The sequence below is a fragment of the Gigantopelta aegis genome, chromosome 3, assembly GCF_016097555.1.
Source record: "Gigantopelta aegis isolate Gae_Host chromosome 3, Gae_host_genome, whole genome shotgun sequence".
NCBI classification, from domain to species: Eukaryota; Metazoa; Mollusca; class Gastropoda; order Neomphalida; family Peltospiridae; genus Gigantopelta; species Gigantopelta aegis.
The window spans coordinates 57,723,514-57,745,868 of NC_054701.1; the positions used below are offsets into that span (position 1 = coordinate 57,723,514).

A 22,355-nucleotide genomic window follows, 5' to 3' on the forward strand; every position below is an offset into this window, starting at 1 on the left:
TCACCCAAAAACAATAAGAAAAAAAGAAAAACAGAGACGCGAATTCTCGTTTCAATTTTGATTTGATACATTTTGGGCGTCATTTTATGATTGCCCCTCCTCCTCCATACCATCCCCCTGTCTCGCACGTTTATGTCACTCAGTGAGGATTTAAACATGATAGAAAACACGAACTATCGCTATTTGTCAGCAATAGGTTTGGCGATTTACTAATAATTATGATAATATTGTGTTCTGCAGTCCACACAATGTTCCTCCACCATGCGGTGTTTCCAGGAACTGCACGTTGCTACATGACGGCGCATACGCCGACCAAACCGAACATTGTAGGTCGTATTTCACCTGTCACGGCGGAACGTTCTTTGGACACAATTTCTGTACACCAGGTATGAAAAAATAACAGACCACGAATGAGCATTCATCCATCAATCCATCCATTCGTCCGTCCGTCATCCATCCACCCATCCGTCTGTCCGTTTTTCCATCACCCCACCTTCCATCAATCTACCCACTCATCCATCCATCCATCCATCCGTACATTCATATATCCATCATTTCACATACCCACCCATCCATATGTAAGTCTGTACACCATGCAAGGTTTAAACCGATTTCTCCTGTCGTATATAGGGATGATGCTTCTATCTGTTAAGTGTTATTGTTGTTGTTGATTAGACGTGTATGTCACACGTTTCCAACGTTCTACTACGCGTTTCCAAGGAAGGGGTGAGTACGAGTTTCCATTAATACCAGCACAAACAGTCGTTAATACTGTGAACCTCTGACTCAAATACGACGTAAAGCATATGTTTTTCGGCACTTGTGATCGAGATGTTAACCAAATATCCCTTTCCTGTAACATCACCATCCATCAAGTCCAGCCACCCTTGGTGTATACAATTATTGATTAAACAAAATAATGCTAACTATATTTCCGGGTGGTTTTTTTCAGGTACAGTTTTTTTAATGAAATACTTCAAACGTGTGACTGGCCGAATGACGTGCCACCGCCATGTGGTACAAAACACTAGAATCAACAACAACATGCATCTACACAATTCTCACAAGATTAGATTATTTACATTACGCACTGCCACATTATATCATGGATTATTTCAATAAACTGAATCTTACAAAGTCTTGTCGCTGTTGTTTCATTATGTCCATCGTATTTTCTTCAAGCACCGCGTGGTGCCATGCTACTGAGTATTGCGTCATGACACGTTACTAAACACTGCGTCATGACATGTTACTGAACTGTGCATCACAACACGTTACTGAACATTGCGTGGTGACAGGTTACTGACATTGCGTCATAGAATCATACTGGTGACACGCTACTGAGTGGTGACACGTCACTGAACACAGCGCCATGACACATTACTGAACACTGCGTAGTGACACGTTACTGAACATTGCATAACGTGGTCTCACGTCACTGAGCACAGCTTCATAACACGTTACTGAACACTGCGTCATGACACGTTACTGAACACTGCGTCATTACACGTTACTGAACACTGCGTCATTACACGTTTCTGAACATTGCGTCTTAACATGTTACTGGATATTGCGTGGTGGGACGTCACTGAACACTGCGTCATTACACGTTTCTGAACATTGCGTCTTAACATGTTACTGGATATTGCGTGGTGGGACGTCACCGAACACTGCGTCATGACACCTTACTGAACATTGCATTGTGACATGTTACTGAACATTGCGTCATTACACATTTCTGAACATTGCGTCATGACACGTTACTAAATACTGCGTCATTACACGTTTCTGAACATTGCGTATTGGCACGTTACTGAACATTGCTTGGTGGAACATCACTGAACACTGCGTCGTGATACGTTACTGAACACTCCTTCATGACACGAAGGAAGGAAGGAAATGTTTTTCTTTAACGACGCACTCAACACATTTTATGTACGGTTATATGGCGTCAGACATATGGTTAAGGACTACACAGGCCCCGTTTTACGAAGTGATCTTAGCGCAAAGATCACATTCAGCGCATAACTACCTTATGCATTTAAGTTGATCTTAGCGCTAAGATCGCTTGGAAACACGGGGTCCAGGTCATCAATTAGGAGCAGCCTGTCGTATGTATTTAAATTGTTATCACACGTATGTGTGTTATTGGTATGTGTTATCAAAAATAACGAATGGTGTTCTTTATACCAACCGATGTGTAAGAATACGTATTCCGATAAACCCTACTTGTATCGATACACTCGGTAATTTCCGTATTTCAGATTCGTTGTTAGTCGGAAATCCTGATTGGTTTTCTTAACTGTTTATAGATTTCAAAATCAAACATTCCCAGTCTGGAGCTCCACGCAGTAACACGTGTTTGTTTCGCTTGTGCACACTGCACGTGCTTTCGTGTGCTCGACTTGGGGGTCCTTCATTTCGTTGTTTTTGTCAGCGAAATGAAGTTTTCTACTGGGATGTATGCGGCCATTGGAACTGATTGAACGCTGGAACGCTTCTCGTTTCGACAGTCTGCACCACCAGGTTGGATTCTTTTTCAGCGAGATTCCTCGCCTCCACGTCATTTCTCCGTCTGACTGTGTTGACTTGTTTTTTCGTGACTCGTATGACGACCATTCTGCAGAACGCCACGGTTGTTCGCGTTTAGTCTCTACATGTCCGAGCCTGTCCTACCAGCACTGGAAGATTGACCGCCCCACTCTAAGAAGAAATAGGAAGCGGGGTCGGCCCCTACTACTCTTTTTCTAGACTTTACATTGCTTTATAAATGATACCATCTCGTATCCTCCGGAGTCGGGCCCGTCCGCACCACTATACCCAACCCATGACGACTGGACTATACCCTAGTCTGATACTCTACTCGTTCAGACGGATCCGGCTTCTCAAGATCTGTATTTCAGCACAGCACTACACCTTCAACGTCTATCGACTGTCAATCTAGGGGTTTTCTTGACGGGATGCAACCCATCTCGTCCCTTTAAGCTATGCACCCAAACGGCCTTAACGAGGCCACTCGCGTGGACATATCGATCGGACTTTAAACGTTTAGATATGCGTTCAAAATTTTATGTCGAAATTACTTCTTTTTTGTAATATTATTAAATAGTCCGATCCTCTCTTCTTTCTCTTATTTAATTTTGGACTGTCCTTCTAAAATGCTCCAAATTATATAAATATTCGGCCGAGCAGTCAATTCTTTTTTATTTTTGGCTTGTAACCTTTTTCTTTTTTTATTTATTCTATTAACGTTTTTACTAATTGCTATTTTCAAAATTCTGCCCATTTTCAAACCCCCCCCCCCACCACCACCACCACATCCCTCCCCCTCCATCCCGAGTCAGCCCACCGATCTTATCAGAGGTCAGACTCGGGATGGGCGTGTTCGAAACCCTAGTGGTATATGGGCACGTTAAACTAGTTATCATCATCATCATCATCAAAATCAAAAGGGAAAGGCCATACATTATTAAATACGGTTTAGTATAATAAGTGTTAGATATCTATAAGTGTTAGATATATTTGATGTTAAATAATAAATAATAAAGTTCAACTTGTATTATATATTTTCTTTAACTCGGTTGACGCCACAGTAAATAATATAGTGTGATACGGGGAAGGAATGAAGGAAATGTTTTATTTAACGACACACTCAACATTTTATTTTACGGTTATATGGTGCCAGAGGGATCACATATATTGAGAGGAAACCTGCTGTCGCCACTTCATGAGCTACTCTTTTTCGATTAGCAGCAAGGGATCTTATATATGCAACATCCCACAGACAGGATAGTACATACCACGGCAATTGTTACACTAGTTGTGGAGCACTGGATGGAACGAGAAAAGGCACAATGGGTCCATCGACGGAGATCGATCCCAGACCGACCGCGCATCAAGCGAACGCTTTACCACTGGGCTACGTCCCGCCCCCGTCATACAGGGAATCTATTTTGCAATATATTTCTACATGAAACCCATATTGCGATACAAAAATTATAAGTTTGTTTTGTTTAACGACACCACTAGAGCACATTGATTTATTAATCATCGGCTATTGGATGTCAAACATTTGTAATTTTGACCAAGTCTAAGAGAGGAAACCCGCTACATGTTTCCATTAGTAGCAAGGGATCTTTTATATGCACCATACAACAGACATGATAGCACAAACCATGGCCTTGATAAACCAGTCGTGAAAAATTCTAATAATGCCCATCCTTGTTCCTTTGTCTTTCCCACGCTATGATTATTTAAACTATTGTTTAATGTATAAGTATACACCGTTTACACGGCGATTGTTTAACCTTAGGGGATAACCTTACTGGGTTTTTTTCCAATTTGCGGACGTATATCGGTGGTTTTACTGTCGCAAATTTAGTTTTATTGGCGAGGCGTTAGTGAAGCCAATAAAACTGTAATTTGCGACAGTAAAACCACCGATATACGTCCGCAAATCGGAAAACACAGTAGGGTTATGCCTATTCTAATTTTAACTGTTTTATTACTTTTTCTGGAATAGTGTCATTACAGTGACGTCACTTACAATGTAGATCGATTTACATACCAACAAATGATTCCTACGCTCAACAAATAAGTACGCCGTTTTGTAATAATTTATTTAAAATTTCTCAACGTGGTGTACAATGAATTGTATTCTCGAGTAACTATTAACTGACAACAATAATAACAACAGTAAAATATAGCAATTTTTTGAAATAATAAACGACCTTGACATTAACAAAGCATTGATTTTTAAACTACGGTGAGCGTGTTTAGATTTACTCTCTGTTGAAAATTTGTGCCATAATTGTACACGTGGATTGTTGAATTGTGGATTTCAAATTCTTTTTGTTAAGTGACTTTTATTTTTTGTACATCTGAATCATTTCAAAAAGTATTTTCGTTCCCCGAGGAAACAATTGTGCAGGTTGTGAGTTTGTTTTCGCGGTGTTTGGAGGAATCAGTGCTGACGTTTCGTTAACATTAATGCCGTGAATAATTGAGGAATATTTTCTTTTTGGGCTTTCTGAGGAGTCTGTATGGGCTTTCTGGGGAGTCTGTATTATAACTCCTAACACTTGCTTCACTGCGATGCCTCGAAATGTTTATGATTTCCCGAGTTTCTACCCCAGCATGTGCCAAACGGGTTATACAGTTGTGCAATATTTTTGACCGACGTCTCACATTGTTGTTGATAAACAAACCTGCGCGTATGAATACATGTGACGTAGGTAGCACCTAGAAATTTGCGACCGGTATAACGGTGGTTTTACCACCTAAAATTGTGATTATAGATCCAATCAGATTGGTTCTTACAAATGTTGAATTAGAATATTGTTTAAAGGAGCTCAATCACGGATTTAGTGGGCCTTGTTTCTCTAAATATGCATTATAAATGGAAATTACATTCATTTGGAATACCAAACCTAGTTACTGTATGATCCAAAACATTTTAATTGAACTACGATCGAGGGAATTCCACGACACGCTCCATTTTTAAAATTTGAAAGTTTTCTTGTAAAAAGTCATAAAAATACGGGAAAACAGACTCGTAGTGATGAGGCTATATATATATATATATATATATATACGAAAACCGTATAATGTATTTGTGGATTATATATAAACGATCGCCATGTATAGAGACTTGGCAAATGAGGGCCGGCTATATACATGGCAAATAATAAAAAATATATTATTTTATGAAGAAAATAACCGCGAATACGCTGAAATAAAATAATAAACAGTCGGAACATGAACTCACCATTTATTATTATTATTATTATTATTATTATTATTATTAGGCGCGTGTGCAAATTATTTTGACTGGTTCGCAAAGTGGTATTTCGGTTTTAATGTATAGCGTAACGAAACAGTGTACTGTTGCATGTTTTGTCGTCCAAAGATTGGCTAATTATTACTTAACCCAGTTGAATCCAGTTCTACATGCAGAGACAAGTTCAGCCTGCCGTTTGTGCGTGTGTGCACGCACGTTAATCTTGCATTTTTATAGCTAAAACTCCTCCAGATAAAACACCGCCCTCCACCCCAAAAAGGTAGTAGTAGGCTAATAATAATAATAGTAGTAGTAGTAGTAGTAGTAGTAGTAGTAGTAGTAGTAGTAGTAGTAGTAGTAGTAGTAGTAGTAGTAGTAGTAGTAGTAGTAGTAGTAGTAGTAGTAATAATAATAATAATAATAATTGTGTATTATTATTATTATTATTACATGTATTATAATGTTGGTAAAATCACGTCGGGGTGGGTGGGGGCGGTTGTTGCTGAAACGTTACATAAATTTAGAGGGGGACCCGGGAGTGGTTTAAGCTTTAAAAGTAGCCTATTAAAAAAATGTATTTTGAGTTTTATTGGCCCTTGCAATTTTGAGCATTTGAAATGTGACTAAATACAGCAAAATAACCTTTTAGTCATATTTATTTAAGGTAAAATTTACTTTTTTTTTTTTTAAATTTACGTAAGCAGCCTCAAAATTGCAATCAGTGAAAAATTATTAAGTTCAAGCCCTGTTGTTAGTTTGTGTACTCTCCGTAGTTAGTTTCTCTTTCAATTAATCTACTTCAGCCGCTGATAATTTGTAATTGTTATTTTTATTTATTTATTTATTTATTCATCATCATATTATCATTAATTTTTTGTTAGTACTGTCGGGACAATATGACGCTATTCATATATCTATGGAAAACGTACACGAAAGGGTCCGCTAAATTCATATACTCCCCCACCCCGTCCCCTGTTCAGAAAATGCACTGTTCGTACAGCACTTAGTGTGTATTCCTCCTGTTCCAGATGGTTCGGTAATATGGATCAATCAAATACATGTACTTATTTACCGCCTATATATATTTTTGCTGTGAATATAGTCAGCCCTCGTTAGTGGAGGCTATAGACACGGCCTTCGTATATATAGTCACATCGTATATAAACACCGTCTAGTTCAGAGTATTCTTTAAAAATGCAACAATTCCTATCCCAAGTCAGCTGTTATGGCATATTTTGTGTAATAATGAATTTGACAAGGTGGAAAATGACGGTGTTTGTGATCCAGATGTTTAGAGTTTTTCGCGTACGACTAACGATAAAGTTACCTATATATGCAAAGGCCTAACTAGTCGGGATTGTCGACGTTTAACATGCTTCTGTTACTAAAATAAATTAATGCATCAGCTTAATATCATTCAGTACTTGTGTTTATTAATTTTTAATAACTTATTTTCATTGTTTTTTTTTTTCTATTTACCCTACGTCGCAGAGGACGGTCAAGCGTTGTCGTTACACGAGCTTGGTAAATAATTTTGGCACTGCGGTTATTCGGGGAATGCCCGCCACGTGACTCAAAATAATACGTCACACCTCTGGGGCCCATATTTTCGAAGCAATCATAAAATTATCGTAAGCTATGACGTCACTATGGTGTGTGCTATAGTGACGTCACACCCTACGATGGTTTCACGATTTCGTAGCGCTAAGATAGCTTCGAAAATATGGTCCCAGCTCTCCAAATAGCCGTTATTTTTCTCAGAATTATGGACCGTACTCATAATTCAATTATTTTTATAAAATATCAATAATAAGTGTGATATGGTGGTTATGTAGATGGAGCAATAAAGTACTTTTAGGTACAAATCAAATGTATATATTGTCATATAATATTTTGTTGGGTCAGTAATTAGGTCAACCATCCGTGACAGAGCGCGTTTAACCTCTAGGTATACGCCTTTTTCGACTGTATAGGAACATACCATCTGCGTCTACGACAAACTGGCTTGGTTTGAGACTATCTGCAGCGTCTTACAGGTTTTACTGGAACCAGGATTAAGAAGGTAAACGCTCGCTAGTGACGTTGGCGTTAATACACGAATATAGTTGTTGTGAAGTCACGTTTCATACTATAAACTGAGCGGTCGCATGAAGTGTTATCAGTTAGATATCGGACTCGACTTGGTTCTACAGACATGCACGTCCTCGCCTTTACCTTTCTCGTCGTGCTATTACCAACAGGTATTCTTTTAGCTTTATTATAATTTAATTAAATAAAAAAAATGCATAAAAGTATGTTAGCATAAATCTGCACATTGAGACCATCTAAATGATATATTGTAGTACACTGTTACCATACATCATAAAAGAATGAGTACATTTTATGGCAACAAAACATCTTTAACATTGTAATATATTATTAACCGTTTGACATTATATATTTATTTACAATTCACAATTTATTAATCATGTTATTCTTATGAACTATGATGTGTAGGGAATCCACTTATAACAAAACCTATACCCGTATCAGTAAACAAAAGTATTTTTGTCAATAATTATAACATATAAAAAGAATAGAAAAAGTGTTTCCAAAACAACCTATTTTAGAAGGAACGGAATGTTTTATTAAACGACGCACTCAACACATTTTTATTTACGGTTATATGGCGTCGGACATATGGTTAAGGACCACACAGATACAGAGAGAGGAAACCCACTGTCGCCACTTCATGGGCTACTCTTTTCGGTTAGCAGCAAGGGATCCTTTATATGCACCATCCCACAGACAGGATAACACATACCACGGCCTTTGATATACCAGTCGTGGTGCACTGGCTGGAGCGAGAAATAGCCCAATGGGCCCACCGTCGGGGACCGAGATCTATTTTAGAATGCAATTTGTAAAAACAAAAGACTTTGGTCAGTATATAAATAAGACCGCAGTACTCATAGTTAAGAGTGTCGTCTGCTCGTGGAGTTTCAAACTATACGTTTTTATTTGTTTGTCCTACTGAACGTTATATTTTATTAACTCTTGTTAATCAATGTCTACAAGTTGGTTTGAACAATATTTATTGCCTTTTAAAAACAGTAGCGGTCTGGGGATTGGCTAACAGGTGTTAGCCTATATTAAGGCCTCTCCCAACATTTTACAATATAAATATATTACAAGCAATAAAATAAAACATGATTATAACTTGTTCCAAATTTACTAACGAGGGGAAATAGAAGGAAGAAAAGGTAAAAAGGATTAACAGATTATTACCTTTAAAGGGACATTCCTGAGTTTGCTGCATCGTAAAATGTTTCCGACTAATAAAACAATTCTACGATTAAACTTACATGATAAATATATTTTATTGTTTAGAATATCAGTGTCTGTATATTCAATGTGTTTCTGGTTGCCTTAATATTTTTAAGAAGCCCAAACTGGATTATTTAGGAAATAAAATAAAATTTAAGCTAATACAAATATTAGAACTATCAGAAACACGTTTAATATACACCCAGTAATATTTTATGCAAAAACATATATTTAATATGTAATTACAATCGTTAAAAAGTCTCTGTTTGTCGATAATATCTTTAAAAACTCAGGAATGTCCCTTTAAGAATTTTACATCATTTAGAATTATAGTCTGTCCCATCATCATATAAAAAAAATGTGTTTATTTTGTAAATAGTTTCGGTTTGGTTTGACGTAAGAAGAAAAATAAAAGTGTTTTGGAAATAACAAACACAATTTATGTGTGCAATTAAAAAACTACAATTCGGTGTAATACATACCATAGTAACAAAACGACGCTTGCGGTGTTGTGGTCGCCATTTTGGTTTATAGATTGGTGTAGTCGTGAAACGAGATAACTCTATTTGATTAATTTCACTATAGCGAGAGTAACAAGAATATAATCATCTCAATAAAGCAAGACTATACCAGTCCATAAACCAAAATGACAGCCATAACGTTGTAAGCGTCGTTTTTTATTATGGTATGTATTACAGTTTTATTTCTGTCTAAACCTAATATATATAAAAAAAATTCATTGCATACAAAAATTGTCATTTTTTATTATTTCCAAAACACGTTTACTTTTCTTCTTACATCCGGTGGCCTGATCCCGCCCCCGCCCCACCTCCTCCCCCGCCGCGAGTCACACCAATGTTCCCAATACGATAGATGCCCCTCCTATCCCAACCACTAAATAACTTCCTGCTGCCATGGCCCAACCTTTCCTACCAACCTCCACCCACCCCCCCCCCTCCCCATCAAGGGTTTAAATAAATTTGATTTTAATTATTTCAGTTTTTAATTTAGAATGCCCGTTCATAAATTGCGACGAAACCTTCGTGGTATATGAGCATGATAAAATTATCCGCTCCGCTCTTCTTACATCAAACCAAACCGAAATTATTAAAAAAAACACCCAAAAAACACCATTTTCATAGGAGGATAGGATAGGATGGATATATCAGAGAGAGAGAGAGAGAGAGAGAGAGAGAGAGAGAGAGAGAGAGAGAGAGAGAGAGAGAGAGAGAGAGAGAGAGAGAGAGAGAGAGAGAGAGTATTGTGATATCACTAATTAGCTACAGCGATTTGAACTGAGAGGGTCTAACCCGGGTGTGTAAATTTCTTTGTGCATTTTAAAATTCAAATCTGCGTCAAAGAATTAAATTGCATGGATGTTTAACGACACCCCAGCACAAATAATACATCGGCTATTGGGTGTCATATAATGGTACAAATACCATAATTTGGATGTACTACCGATCCTGAAGTATCCCTAGAAACATGACGAAATTAGATAGGTATCAAACCTTCTGGATATACAGGGTGCTATGTCAACATTTTCGACTTCGACTTTTTTTTGCCGCTGTGTAGCCGGTGAGAAGGTTGTTCTGTAAGCTCCGGCTTATTACGAAATTTTAGTACATAACTTTAACCTTTTTACCTAATTTATTCAATTAATTTATTAATTAGTTGTTCTACACCCAAGCTGAAGAATATAATTGTAAGTAAGTTTGTTGTGCCTTTTTGCGCACGTTAATAGCTACCGGGGCTAATATAAATTCGTAAACACGTGGTTAAACTTTGTCCTGGTATTGCCAGATACCAAGCCTAGTCTCACACGTTTATACTATTACCGTCAATACCAACCCAGTTGAATTAACATCTTTAATGATGCCAAGAAACTTTAAAAGCTTAGCCAACGAAATAATTACGGAAATGTCCAACCATCCGTCGCTAACGCTAAGTGGCTCATCCCTTCCGAGTTTGGTGGGAGAGCAACTGGCTTGGGAGCCGTCTGCAGACACAGATATGACGCCCAATTTACCGCATGCGTCCACGCCGTCTAAGCGCGCCAGGCGCGATACTCCACTCCCCGGGGGAGGCCTCTCTATTCTAGTAGATAAGTATATATTGGAGAGGTCTGCCCGGGGGGAGGAAAACCTACTCGAATCCGAGGATGAGAGTTTGGATAGAGAGTTATCTTGCGATCTTAGTGATATTTCTAACTTAGCCACAGATGATAACAATGGATCCACCCCCACCCCTACAACACAAGAAGAGATAGTTGTAATCAACTGTTCAGGGGAAGAGACCTCAGATAATAAAGTTAATAAAAACGTCTCTGTGTTATCTGTGGATAAGGAGGGCGAGGTAAGCGTCCCACTTTCAAACTCGGCCCTGACATTAAATGACTCGGTCTATGTGAGGTCACCGACCCCACCCCCCGGGCTGTTTAATACAAACATGCGTAAGAGGAAGGCAGGGCCGATGCCTAATGATGAAGAAGAAGTGGACAGCACCTCGAACAAAGGTGAGCCAAGATCAATGAGGGAAAATTGGTATATCCCATTCCAACCACCAATTCGTTTGCGCCTCTCGGGGATATGTCTGATATATCCAATAATGTCCTAACTCCCCCCCGCACTAAATTAATTAGAAGAAAATCAAAACAAGAAAACACAGAAATTCAGGGGTTGAGGAGAGTATTCTTTAATGATTTGGATCCGACCCCCTACGGGCTTCAGTTTTTACAAAATACAATTTCGGAAATGCAACAAAGCTCTCTCTCAAGAGCCTTCAAAAATACAGTCTTTTTTTACTCCAGGGTTCGGGGGGGGGGGGGGGGGGGGGGGGGGGGGGGGGCTTGTTTTGTTAGAACTAATCAGGACGCCCCCTTCGCGGCCCTGGGGCCAACCATGAAAATCAGACCCTTCCCCGACTGCGCAGACGAAGTGGTGGTGATTTTTAAGAGTTGTTATAAAGAACCCAACGGGGGGGGGGGGGGGGGGGTGACAATGTAGATATTTGCAATGATCTGTCAGTGGACAGCTACATTGTGACCTTCGGACCCGGCCCTAGCCAAACAATGGCTTTGGCAGAGTCAATACATGAAATGATCAATAATAGTATTAGTCCCCGGCTCAAGGCCACCGTCTCAGAAAGAATTGAGATAGGAGTCGAGTCGGGGATTCAAATCGAAGAAACTCACGCTGGAGACGTTCGTAAGGTGTCCTACGACGTCCGCGTGAATTCAAATACAGCCGATTTCAATTCCTTTTGCAAAACAGCACGTAGGCAGCTGGCGACCGCTGTCAGCGGTACGGGGTCGCGGGAATTCACGAAGCGGGCTTCGGAGGTGTCCGGTAATGAGTCGAAGGAAGAGCTTAGTAGCTCTAAACCCGACAAACCGGACAACCTACCGAATACCCCCAAGGCAGTGGGGCTTGGCTACTGGTTAGATGAGGTAGTCACCATTCATCCCTGCGGCCAGACAACCGATGAATTCACTGAAGTGATACAAAAAAAGAGGAAACGCCGGTTTGCTAACACATCAGGCTCAAACTATGCTGACTCTCCTACCGCGGGAGATTTCTTGATAGATAAAAAACAAGTACTACCCCCCGGGATAAAAAGAATTAAATCTAATAAAGGGAGGGTGGAATTACCTTCTACAAAGGCTAATACCAGTCTACCGACAAGACTAAATTTCTCTGGTATGGAGGTGGACCCTTTTCCTCCCCTGAAAACTGGGGAGAAAACCCGCCAGGGGCAGAGGGGGGCTGGGCCTTCCCCCCTCCCTTTTTATAAACAAATCAAACCAGTGAGAGAGGGGGGCGCCCAAATACAAATAAAGCGCCCCTACAGTTCTCAACCAAACAGGGAACCCTTTAAGGTGGTTTCAAGGGGAGGCTCTTCACAGAGGGATGGAGGAGGTAATCCACCCCTCTCTTTACGCAGGATCATTAAAACCGACCTCAAGGGAGCTAATGGCCCAGCCATCTTCTCGTCGGTCAGAACGGACAATCCGGATATACCTATCTCGAATGTAACAGTTTGGGGTAATGGGTATCTGGATGTCCTACTGGCCGAACCCACGGCGGCAGAAACCATACGGGTAAAGGGGGTGGAACATCGACTACACCCATACCAGGCCAAACCCGTTAAATGCGCCAGATGCCAAAAGTGGGGTCATTTAACAAAAAAGTGTAGAGCCACCAGAGAATTCCCTGTCTGTTTCCGATGTGGGGCCGCCCACCCCAGGAGGTCCCCGGACAACCCTTGTGCAAGACCGCTGTCTTGTGCAAATTGTAAGGGGGCTCATTACACCCACGACAAGGGGTGTCCTGATTATAGGAGGGCGGTCCGCATCATGACGGACAGGATGCCCATTCCAAAAAGATCTCGGGAAGTTAATATGGCGGGGCCCTACCCCCCGGGATTGGCAGCTGGCGCAAAATTTACTAGCAAGACTGAGTCTGGTAATAATTTTAGCAGACCAGTCTCTGCTCTTAACTCATATGCCGGCGTAACCTCAGGGACCAACCAATTAAAGTCAGATCATGTAATAACAGCTCTCGATTTAGTTAGGATACTTTCAGGAATATTTTTGACCCGAGAGAACAAAAAGGTCCCGACTTCTAAATTTTCTGTAGATGACATCCGGATGGCCTCTGGTGACGCCTGCGAGTTGTTGAACATAAACCTAGCTATCAAGGTTGACCCTGGAGCCATTGAAGCACGCAATGTTGCTTGGTACAGGGCCAGAGACCTGGTAGCACCGGAGCCACGGAGCAATGATAATGTGGACTAAACTGTTAGATAAAGTTAGTCCCCGGGAAATTAGAATTGCTCCGTGCCTCATCATGCAGATAGGCCCTATAGGCATTAATACTACTACTACTACTACTACTACTAATAATAATAACAATAAACTTATTAACCAAAATGGTTTAAATATATTACAGTGGAACGCCCGCGGTCTGCGCACCAATGGTCCCGAATTAAAAAACTATATTGATCATAATAAATTTATTGATATTATTGCCATTCAGGAGTCCCTATTACCGAATAATTCATTAAAAAATAAAAAAGATAAATTATTTACAGAATACAAAATTCCAGGATATACAGGACTCTTTTTTAATAGTGGCAATAAATCCACGGGGGGAGTAGCTACCTTTGTCAGAAATGGAATTTCCCACTCTCAACTTACTGTGATAGAGACGAAGCCAGAGATTGAGGTATTGGGGGTGTCAATTCACACTAAAAATAATAATATTAATATTTTTAATTACTATGTACACACTAGATTATCAGGAAAAAAATTAAGTTTAGATGATTTTTTGAAACCAATAGGAATTAATAATACAAATTTAATAGTAGTGGGGGATTTTAACTGTAAAAATATTTTATGGGGGTCAGATACCACTAATTTACAAGGTAGTTTAATAGAACAGTATATGGACAATTTAAATATGGCCTGTTTAAATGATGGAAGTCCCACATATTTATCAGACACCCACCATACCTGGTCTTGCTTGGACGTATCCTTCGTTTCTAAAAATATAGCAGCCAAATGTGAGTGGGAGATTCTTGATGACCTGGGCAGCGACCACCTTCCCATAAAAATTAAATTTAATATTCTAGATAGTTGGAATAATGGAAATAATAATATTAAAAAAAAATGGAATCTAGATAAAGCTAATTGGGTGGACTTTGGTCACATGTGTGGTCTCTTGGATCATGAGCAGATTAAAGATAAGAATATTAATAAATTTAATGATAATTTGATTAAAGCAATTATAGAAATAGCTAATAAAACAATACCAGTTTTTAGTAAAAAGGTTAGTCGCTCTTCCGTCCCGTGGTGGAATGAGGAACTATCAATACAAAAAGCCGAAAGAAAGAAATGTAGACGTAAATTAAAGAAATATATAACTTTAGAGAATATACAGAAATTTAAAGAAAGTAAACATAAATTAAAAATAAATATTATTAAAACAAGAAACGCCTCATGGCACCAGTTCTGTAGTTCGCTAAATAAGGATTCAGACGTAAAAGAAGTATGGTCGAGGATTAAAAGGATTCAGGGGAGATCTACAAAAAAACAATAGTATACTTAAAAATAGTAAAGTTTATACTAATGATCAACTAAAAGCTAATGTTTTAGGAGCAACGTTTAGACAAAATTCAGCTACAACTAATTACTCAATGTTTTTCCAAACTAGAAAAATTAAAATGGAAAGAGATAGCCCTATCCCCCTTGAAGATCATAGCCCAGATCCTGACAGACCTTATAATGCACCCTTCAAAATCTGGGAACTGAAAGAGGCTTTTGGTAACCGTAAAGGCTCAGCTCCAGGGCCAGATAGATTTAGCTATATATTTCTTAAACATATGCCTGCCAGAACCCTCGGACTGTTCCTAGAATTATTTAACTTAATATGGCTCGAGGGGGCCCTTCCCCTCAGCTGGAAACATGCAGAGGTCTTTGGACTCCCAAAACAGGGTAAGGACCCCCTCGACCCGTTGAATTATAGGCCAATATCCTTAACATCCAGCGTCTGTAAGACCATGGAGTGTATGGTTAATCAACGCCTTATCCACTTTCTGGAGACCAACAAATTATTGTCGGTTTTCCAGAGTGGTTTTAGGAGACACCACTCAACTACCGACCACCTGGTTAGGCTTCAAACCGAGGTTAAAGACGCCTTTCGGAGTGGCCTCAGGGTGGCTGGAGTTTTTGTGGACATTGAAAAGGCTTACGACATGGTCTGGAGACGCGGGTTGTTGTTCAAAATTTATCAAATGGGGATTAAAGGGGCAATGTTCACATTTATAGTAAAAAATTTTAGAAGAAAGAACATTTGCCGTAAATGTAAATGGAAGTTTTCCCCCCATCTTGGACTTGGAGAATGGTATTCCACAAGGCTCAGTGATAGCGCCCACATTGTTTGGAATCTTTATAAACGATCTAGATACAGCACTAATCACTTCAAATAAAAGCACTAAAACATCTCTAAGTGTTGGACTTTTCGCTGACGACACAGCATTCTGGAGGATAGGTAAATCCTATGATGATATCAAAACAGACCTCCAGAATGATTTAGATAATCTACTTAGATGGTCAGCAGCCTGGGGGGTTACCATCTCCAAAGCCAAAACTAATAGTATAGTTTTTCAGAAATGTAGAGAATTTAAAAAAAGATGTAATTTAGAGTTGAAATTTAAAAATATCATTATTAAACAAGTGCAATCTGTCAAATTTCTGGGTGTAATCTTCGACCATGCCCTTAGCTTTGGCGAACACATTGCTGGAATTACCGGTAATTGTGTCTTCTACTTAAATCTTTTGAGGATACTATCCGGTACGTCATGGGGCGCAGATAGAAAAACTCTGCTTATGGTCTTCGAGGCCTTCATAGTGTCCAGACTCCAGTATGGTGCAATGGCCTTCGGGTGTGCAACTGAAACACACCTAAAAAAACTTGATGGAGTATATGGTAGGGCCCTCAAGATAATTATTGGGGGAGCTATCTGTACTCCATATGATAGTATAATGGTAGAACTTGGAGTACTGCCTCTAACCTTGAGGAGAATCAGGCAGGGTTTCAGATACATAAGTAAAACAAGGAACCAAGTGCCTGATTCCCCTATAAATAGTTTAATTCCTCAAAAGGTTAAAACGGTCGGTGATAGGGACATATCCATCATTTCTTATCTTAATAAATTTGCCACTGATTTTGGTGTTTCTGGACTAGCCATTGGCGATGCTAGTGATCGCCTCGATTATCCATGGCAGTTCGAACGCCCAGTGGTAAACTTCCACATTAGAAACGAAATAATTAAATACGACAACCCATATATTACAAAAATTATTTTTCAGGCAGTGGTGGAAAAATTCTATCCAGACTGTGTACAAGTGTACACAGATGGATCGAAGGATCCCGCCACTGGGAAAACAGGTATGGCTTTCGTTATTAAAAACAATAAAAACATAAAACCGATAGCCATTAGGGCCAGGCTTACTGATAATGTTTCGGTTTATACATCTGAACTTATTGCCATACTTTATGGGTTAATGTGGATACAAAACGATAATTTAAAAAGAAATGGCCCTGGTGGATATGTGCTTTTCACCGATAGTTTAAGTTCACTGCAGGCTATCTTAGGATGTGGGGGTGTGAGACCCGAAATTGTTAATAAAATATTTAAATGTTATAATAGCATTATCACCAGTGGAACCAGGGTTGGACTTGAATGGGTGCCGGCACATGTCGGCATTCCAGGAAACGAACTTGCTGACACGAACGTCAGAAATAGCCTGCGTGATAATAAAATAGGAATTGAGATTAAACACAACTATAAAGAATTTAATTCTATCTTAGAGCCACACCTTAGTAAACTATGGCAGTCCGAATGGGATCACCATACCAGGGCGTGGCATGCATATATTAAGCCGAAGGCAGCGGGACCCGGCCCTATATCCTTCAACATTAAGGCCACAAAAATAATTTCGAGACTTAGAATGGGAGTATGTTACGGCCTTAATGGAAACAAATTCTGTCTGGTGTGTAATAAGATAGAGGATGTGAAACATTTTCTACTTGAATGCACCAGACATACGTCAAAACGTAAGAATTTAGAATTTTTTTTTAAGAGAAATAATTTAGTGCTCAACGGTCTAAATTTATTGAACCCCCCCGATTGAGCACAAGAGGGGTATTGATAGGCTCCTGATGGCCTTCGTGCTTGGAACTAAAGTAAATATTTAATTAATATAAGTAGTTATATAGTAATAATTAGTATTTAACCTCGTGTGGCTGTCCATGGCCGGTTATATCTTAGTCCCCCTCCGCGGGGGTAATTAATTGATTAATTTTTAGATATATTAATTTAACTAATATTAGTAATTTATTATAAGACAAACCTGGTTCGTCTCCCCATTTGTGTATTATCCTCATGGTGGACTACGAACCAGGGAGTCATAGGGTAATATAAAGGGGGGAGCCTCCCCCTAGTTGGTTTTATCCTTCGGGGGGGGGGGTTACCCCCCTTTTAGGGAAGTTGTAATTAATTAAGAAGGGGGAATTAATATAAGGTTATTAATTAATAATATAAGATTATTGTAAAATACTAAGTTTCCCAATTAAATAACTATAATATAACTTTCTTTCATATCGCGCCTGGCGAACCTATGGACGTAGGGACCCTTTAACATAACATAATGTATATAATATACCGGTTTTTAACTATATAAAATATAATATATATTAATTTTAATTAATAATTTTACAAGAACATTTAATTTTAACTAATAAGGTAGGTGGTCTTTTCTCCTCCTTATTAATTTTAAGTAAGAATGTGATGAATGAATGGAGATAATGTAAGATCAGCTTGGGTGTTTAATATTGAAGTGTCTAACCTGGCAGTTAGACATTTCTTGATGGCTCACCGGCTACTGTATATTTATATGTAAATTCTTAATCCATTTGGTATTTTCCTTTTTTAATTATATTTGTATAAATGTTTACAAGCGTGCTCTGTATTTTAATATTATGATATTTTATTTTATTATATATTTTTAACTATTGATTTAATAAAGCAAGAGAGGGAGAAAGAAATTTCTTCCTTCTCTAATTAAATGGGACTTAATTGTACCCATGCCTTCTAGAGGTCCTTGGTACTATTGCCCTAGACCTCTCTTCGATTTTTATAGATTAAAGGGTGATGGCGTCTTTGAGTGACATAACTTTTAGATTCCCTTGGACTACAGAGAGCCGCCCGGAACCAAGTGATCACCAGAGATACGTTTCTGCTCCGCCGACAGGCCAGACGCACAACTTTTATTTCAATGGTTGCAGATATGACCTCTGTCACTCTAAAAGTGACATCCACTCTCCTAGTGGATTTACTAAAATAATTAAACTAAATAATTTATGAAATAAATAAACAAATAAGTAAACTACATGAGGGCCGCGCTGGTGGAGGGCATCGCGGTTGGGACGGGCGGGGGGGGGGGGGGTGGGAGACCACCGGAAGATAGAAGGTAGGCGTAGGCGTAGGCGGTTTGGCAGTAGGGGAGTTAGGTTTGTCCGGGGGGCTCCGGCCCCCCCTCCCCTGGGCCTCGGCCCCCTCCTGCCTGCCACACTTAGATTCCCAATACCGAAGTGGCACCTCCCCTAAATGACGAAACTTCCTGTGAGGCGGATTCGCCCAGCATAAGAACCTCACCCCCAATTCCCCTAGGGTTAAACAAGTATATATAGACCTAGAGACCTTTTAAGTTTAGATCACCCGGTCAAAATTGTGGCAAAAAATGTTTTAAGAAATAGGTATTTTATATTTGGAAAGCACAAATAAATTTTGTAATGCCCCTTTAATATTTTTGGCTTAAACTTCAAAATTGTCCCTATATTTCTGTCCCGGACCACTCCTGCTGGCTATCCAGAGGATGGGCCCGTGACAGACATGCTTGAAACCTTAGTGGTATATGAGCATGTAAATAAATATTGGAATGGAATGAGCAAAATGTCATTAAACGCGACCATGCTTGCAGTTTGAAACCAGGTTCGTTGTATCCAATAACTTCTTCTCCAGTATTTTGCGGCCAATGCTCAACTCGTGTCGACGGAACTTACAATCTGAACTGTCATCAGTTCGTTCGCTGCGAGAACCAAGTGGCCACCGTGATATCATGTCCACAACATCACGTCTTCGACAGAATCACCGGCAAATGTGACGAGTGAGTAAAACATCGTGCTTATGACGTTACAGGCACGGCGGAGCAGGGTGTGGGGAGGTGGGGTCTTGTCCGTCCAATAATTCAAAACCAAAAATATTATTGGTAGTAAATTTTAAGGCAGAGATGGATTTTACTTGTAGAATGTAGGAAATTGCATTTCAAGACATCTAGTTTTCAAAATTTTACGGAGGAGCATACCTCTGAACCCCCTAGAAACTTTGCTTTGCGTCCTCGATCTCAGTGTGATCCCTAATGTCTGCTTGCTTGCGCCGTGCCTGCGTTATGTCACCTGTATCTCACTTTCACACTCTCACTATCACGAGTTGATAAAAAATCGGAATCGCATATTTATAAGTATAATTGTTTAACTCAAGTGGGTTTTTTTAAAATACGATAAAAAAAAGCTACAAAGGAAATCTCTGACCTCAATAATTAAAACGTAATCATTTTCAAGTAAGATAACTGAATCATTAATTTGGTCACAAAAATATAAATATGATTTCTATATTTTCACTGTAGCTAAAATACAGTAAATATATAACTTTTCACCGAATACCACTTTTATGGTTTCTGTAGATCTATATATTTCATAGCTTGTACATAATAAATTTATATATTTTAACTTTTAACAAACAATTACATGGTATTCATTATGTTATTCATACAGGTCAGTCAACGTTGCTCCACCATGCGGCATATTCAAGGCCTGCGTCACGAAAGGTGATGGGAGATACGCTGAGTTGGCAAAACATTGCAGGTCGTATTACACGTGTCGTGGTGGGATTCTCCTTGGACACAACGTCTGTACACCAGGTAGAGTCATCTCGCCTCAAAGAGCGTCACTCTGGTTGAAATTATCATGTTTCCTCGATTTCAGTAAAAAAAAAAAACACACACAACCTAAGTAATAAATATGACAATACAACATACAGTAATATTATTTTATTACTCAACTTTCGCTAGGGATATTTGAAGAAAAAAACCTTGATGTATGCAGCATCCAAACCATTTATTATCATTGATCGCATGTTACACAAATTTAAGAAGTGCATAACTTGTTTATCAAGACATATATTTGGTATATCGCTAGCGAAAGTTGATGATTATATATAATAAGTAACTAATAAGTAATACATATGACAATACAAAATACAATAATCTGTGTTTGTCACTAGAAAGTAATAAATAAGACGATAAGAAATGCTGAAATGTGTTAACTAATAAGTAATAAATATGACAATACGAAATACAGTAAGCTCTGTTTGTCAATGCAGAAATGTGTGTTAACTAATAAGTAATAAATATGACAATACGAAATACGTAAATGCAGTAATAAATGACAATACGTTATGTTATTAGTAAGTAACAAATATAAGTAACAATACGAAATGCAGTAATCACTAATGTATAAATATGACAAACGAAATGCAGTAATCTCTGTATGTTATTAGTAAGTAACAAATATGACAATACGAAATGCAGTAATCTATGTATTAACTAATACGTAATAAATATGACAAACACAACATACAGTAATTTCAGGAAGTCATAAATGTTAAGAATTTCACATGAAATGCCTCTGTGATACTGTTTTTCCAGGTACGGTTTTCAATGAAGACCTTCAGACATGTGACTGGCCAAGTGACGTGAAACAACCATGTGGAACTAAACCCTAAACGTCTTTAAAATGGCCTTGAAGACAAAACAACATTCAACAAACGTTTTACATATTTATATTACGAATGTATCATGGATGAATGCCAATAAACTGAATCTTATAATGTCTTAGTCGTATGTTTTATTGTCTTTCGTTAGCCTTTCACTGAATGTTGACTTAGGTATCAGCTGGAGAGCGAATCAAATACAAAAAAATTATGTAACGAAAGACATGTTTTATTTAACGACGCACTCAACACATTTTTATTTACGGTTATATGGCGTCAGACATATGGTATATGTAACGAATACACTCAAAGCAAGAGCAAACCGTCTCGTTGAGCAATACGTGGTGAGATGCTACTGAGCATTGAGTCATATATGCTAATGAGAATTGTTTACAGTGCCTTCTGACACGCCACTATGTACTGAATGTTAAGACGTACGCTACATTGTGACGATGTGTTACTGGTTATTGGCACTGGGGGATGGTATGCTACTGGACATTGTATGACGCAATACTACTGATCATTATGTGTTGACATGTTACTAAGAACTGCGTGTATGATGAAATGCTACTAATAACCGTGTTTAAATGTTACTGAGCACTGTATGATGAAATACTACTGATCATTGTTTCTTGACATGCTACTGAGCATTGTATGACGTAATATTACTTATCATTTTGTGTACATGGTACTGAGCACTATATGATGAAATGCTACTGATCATTGTGTGTGTACATGGTACTGAGCACTATATGATGAAATGCTACTGATCATTGTGTGTGTACATGGTACTGAGCACTATATGATGAAATGCTACTGATCATTGTGTGTGTACATGGTACTGAGCACTATATGATGAAATGCTACTGATCATTGT

At 38.8% G+C, this 22,355-nt stretch overlaps 1 protein-coding gene across 1 annotated transcript; it reads left to right on the plus strand.

Annotated features, from left to right (window-relative positions):
• The first annotated feature begins 7,959 nt into the window (after window positions 1–7,959).
• LOC121391177 (chitin-binding domain protein cbd-1-like) lies at window positions 7,960–21,597 on the plus strand. The gene is made up of 4 exons (XM_041522890.1): window positions 7,960–8,019; window positions 19,670–19,814; window positions 20,482–20,627; window positions 21,414–21,597. The coding sequence occupies exons 1-4, from the start codon at window positions 7,974–7,976 to the stop codon at window positions 21,488–21,490; spliced, it is 414 nt and encodes a 137-aa protein (XP_041378824.1). The 5' UTR covers window positions 7,960–7,973; the 3' UTR covers window positions 21,491–21,597.
• Window positions 21,598–22,355: the final 758 nt, after the last annotated feature.

Bases quoted from the DNA above. Each gene is read 5' to 3' on its own strand.
- LOC121391177 (XM_041522890.1), top strand. From the start codon at position 7,974: ATGCACGTCCTCGCCTTTACCTTTCTCGTCGTGCTATTACCAACAG. The intron at 8,020-19,669 runs GTATTCTTTTAG...CTTCTTCTCCAG, and splicing joins CGTCGTGCTATTACCAACAG to TATTTTGCGGCCAATGCTCA. The intron at 20,628-21,413 runs GTAGAGTCATCT...CTGTTTTTCCAG, and splicing joins ACACAACGTCTGTACACCAG to GTACGGTTTTCAATGAAGAC.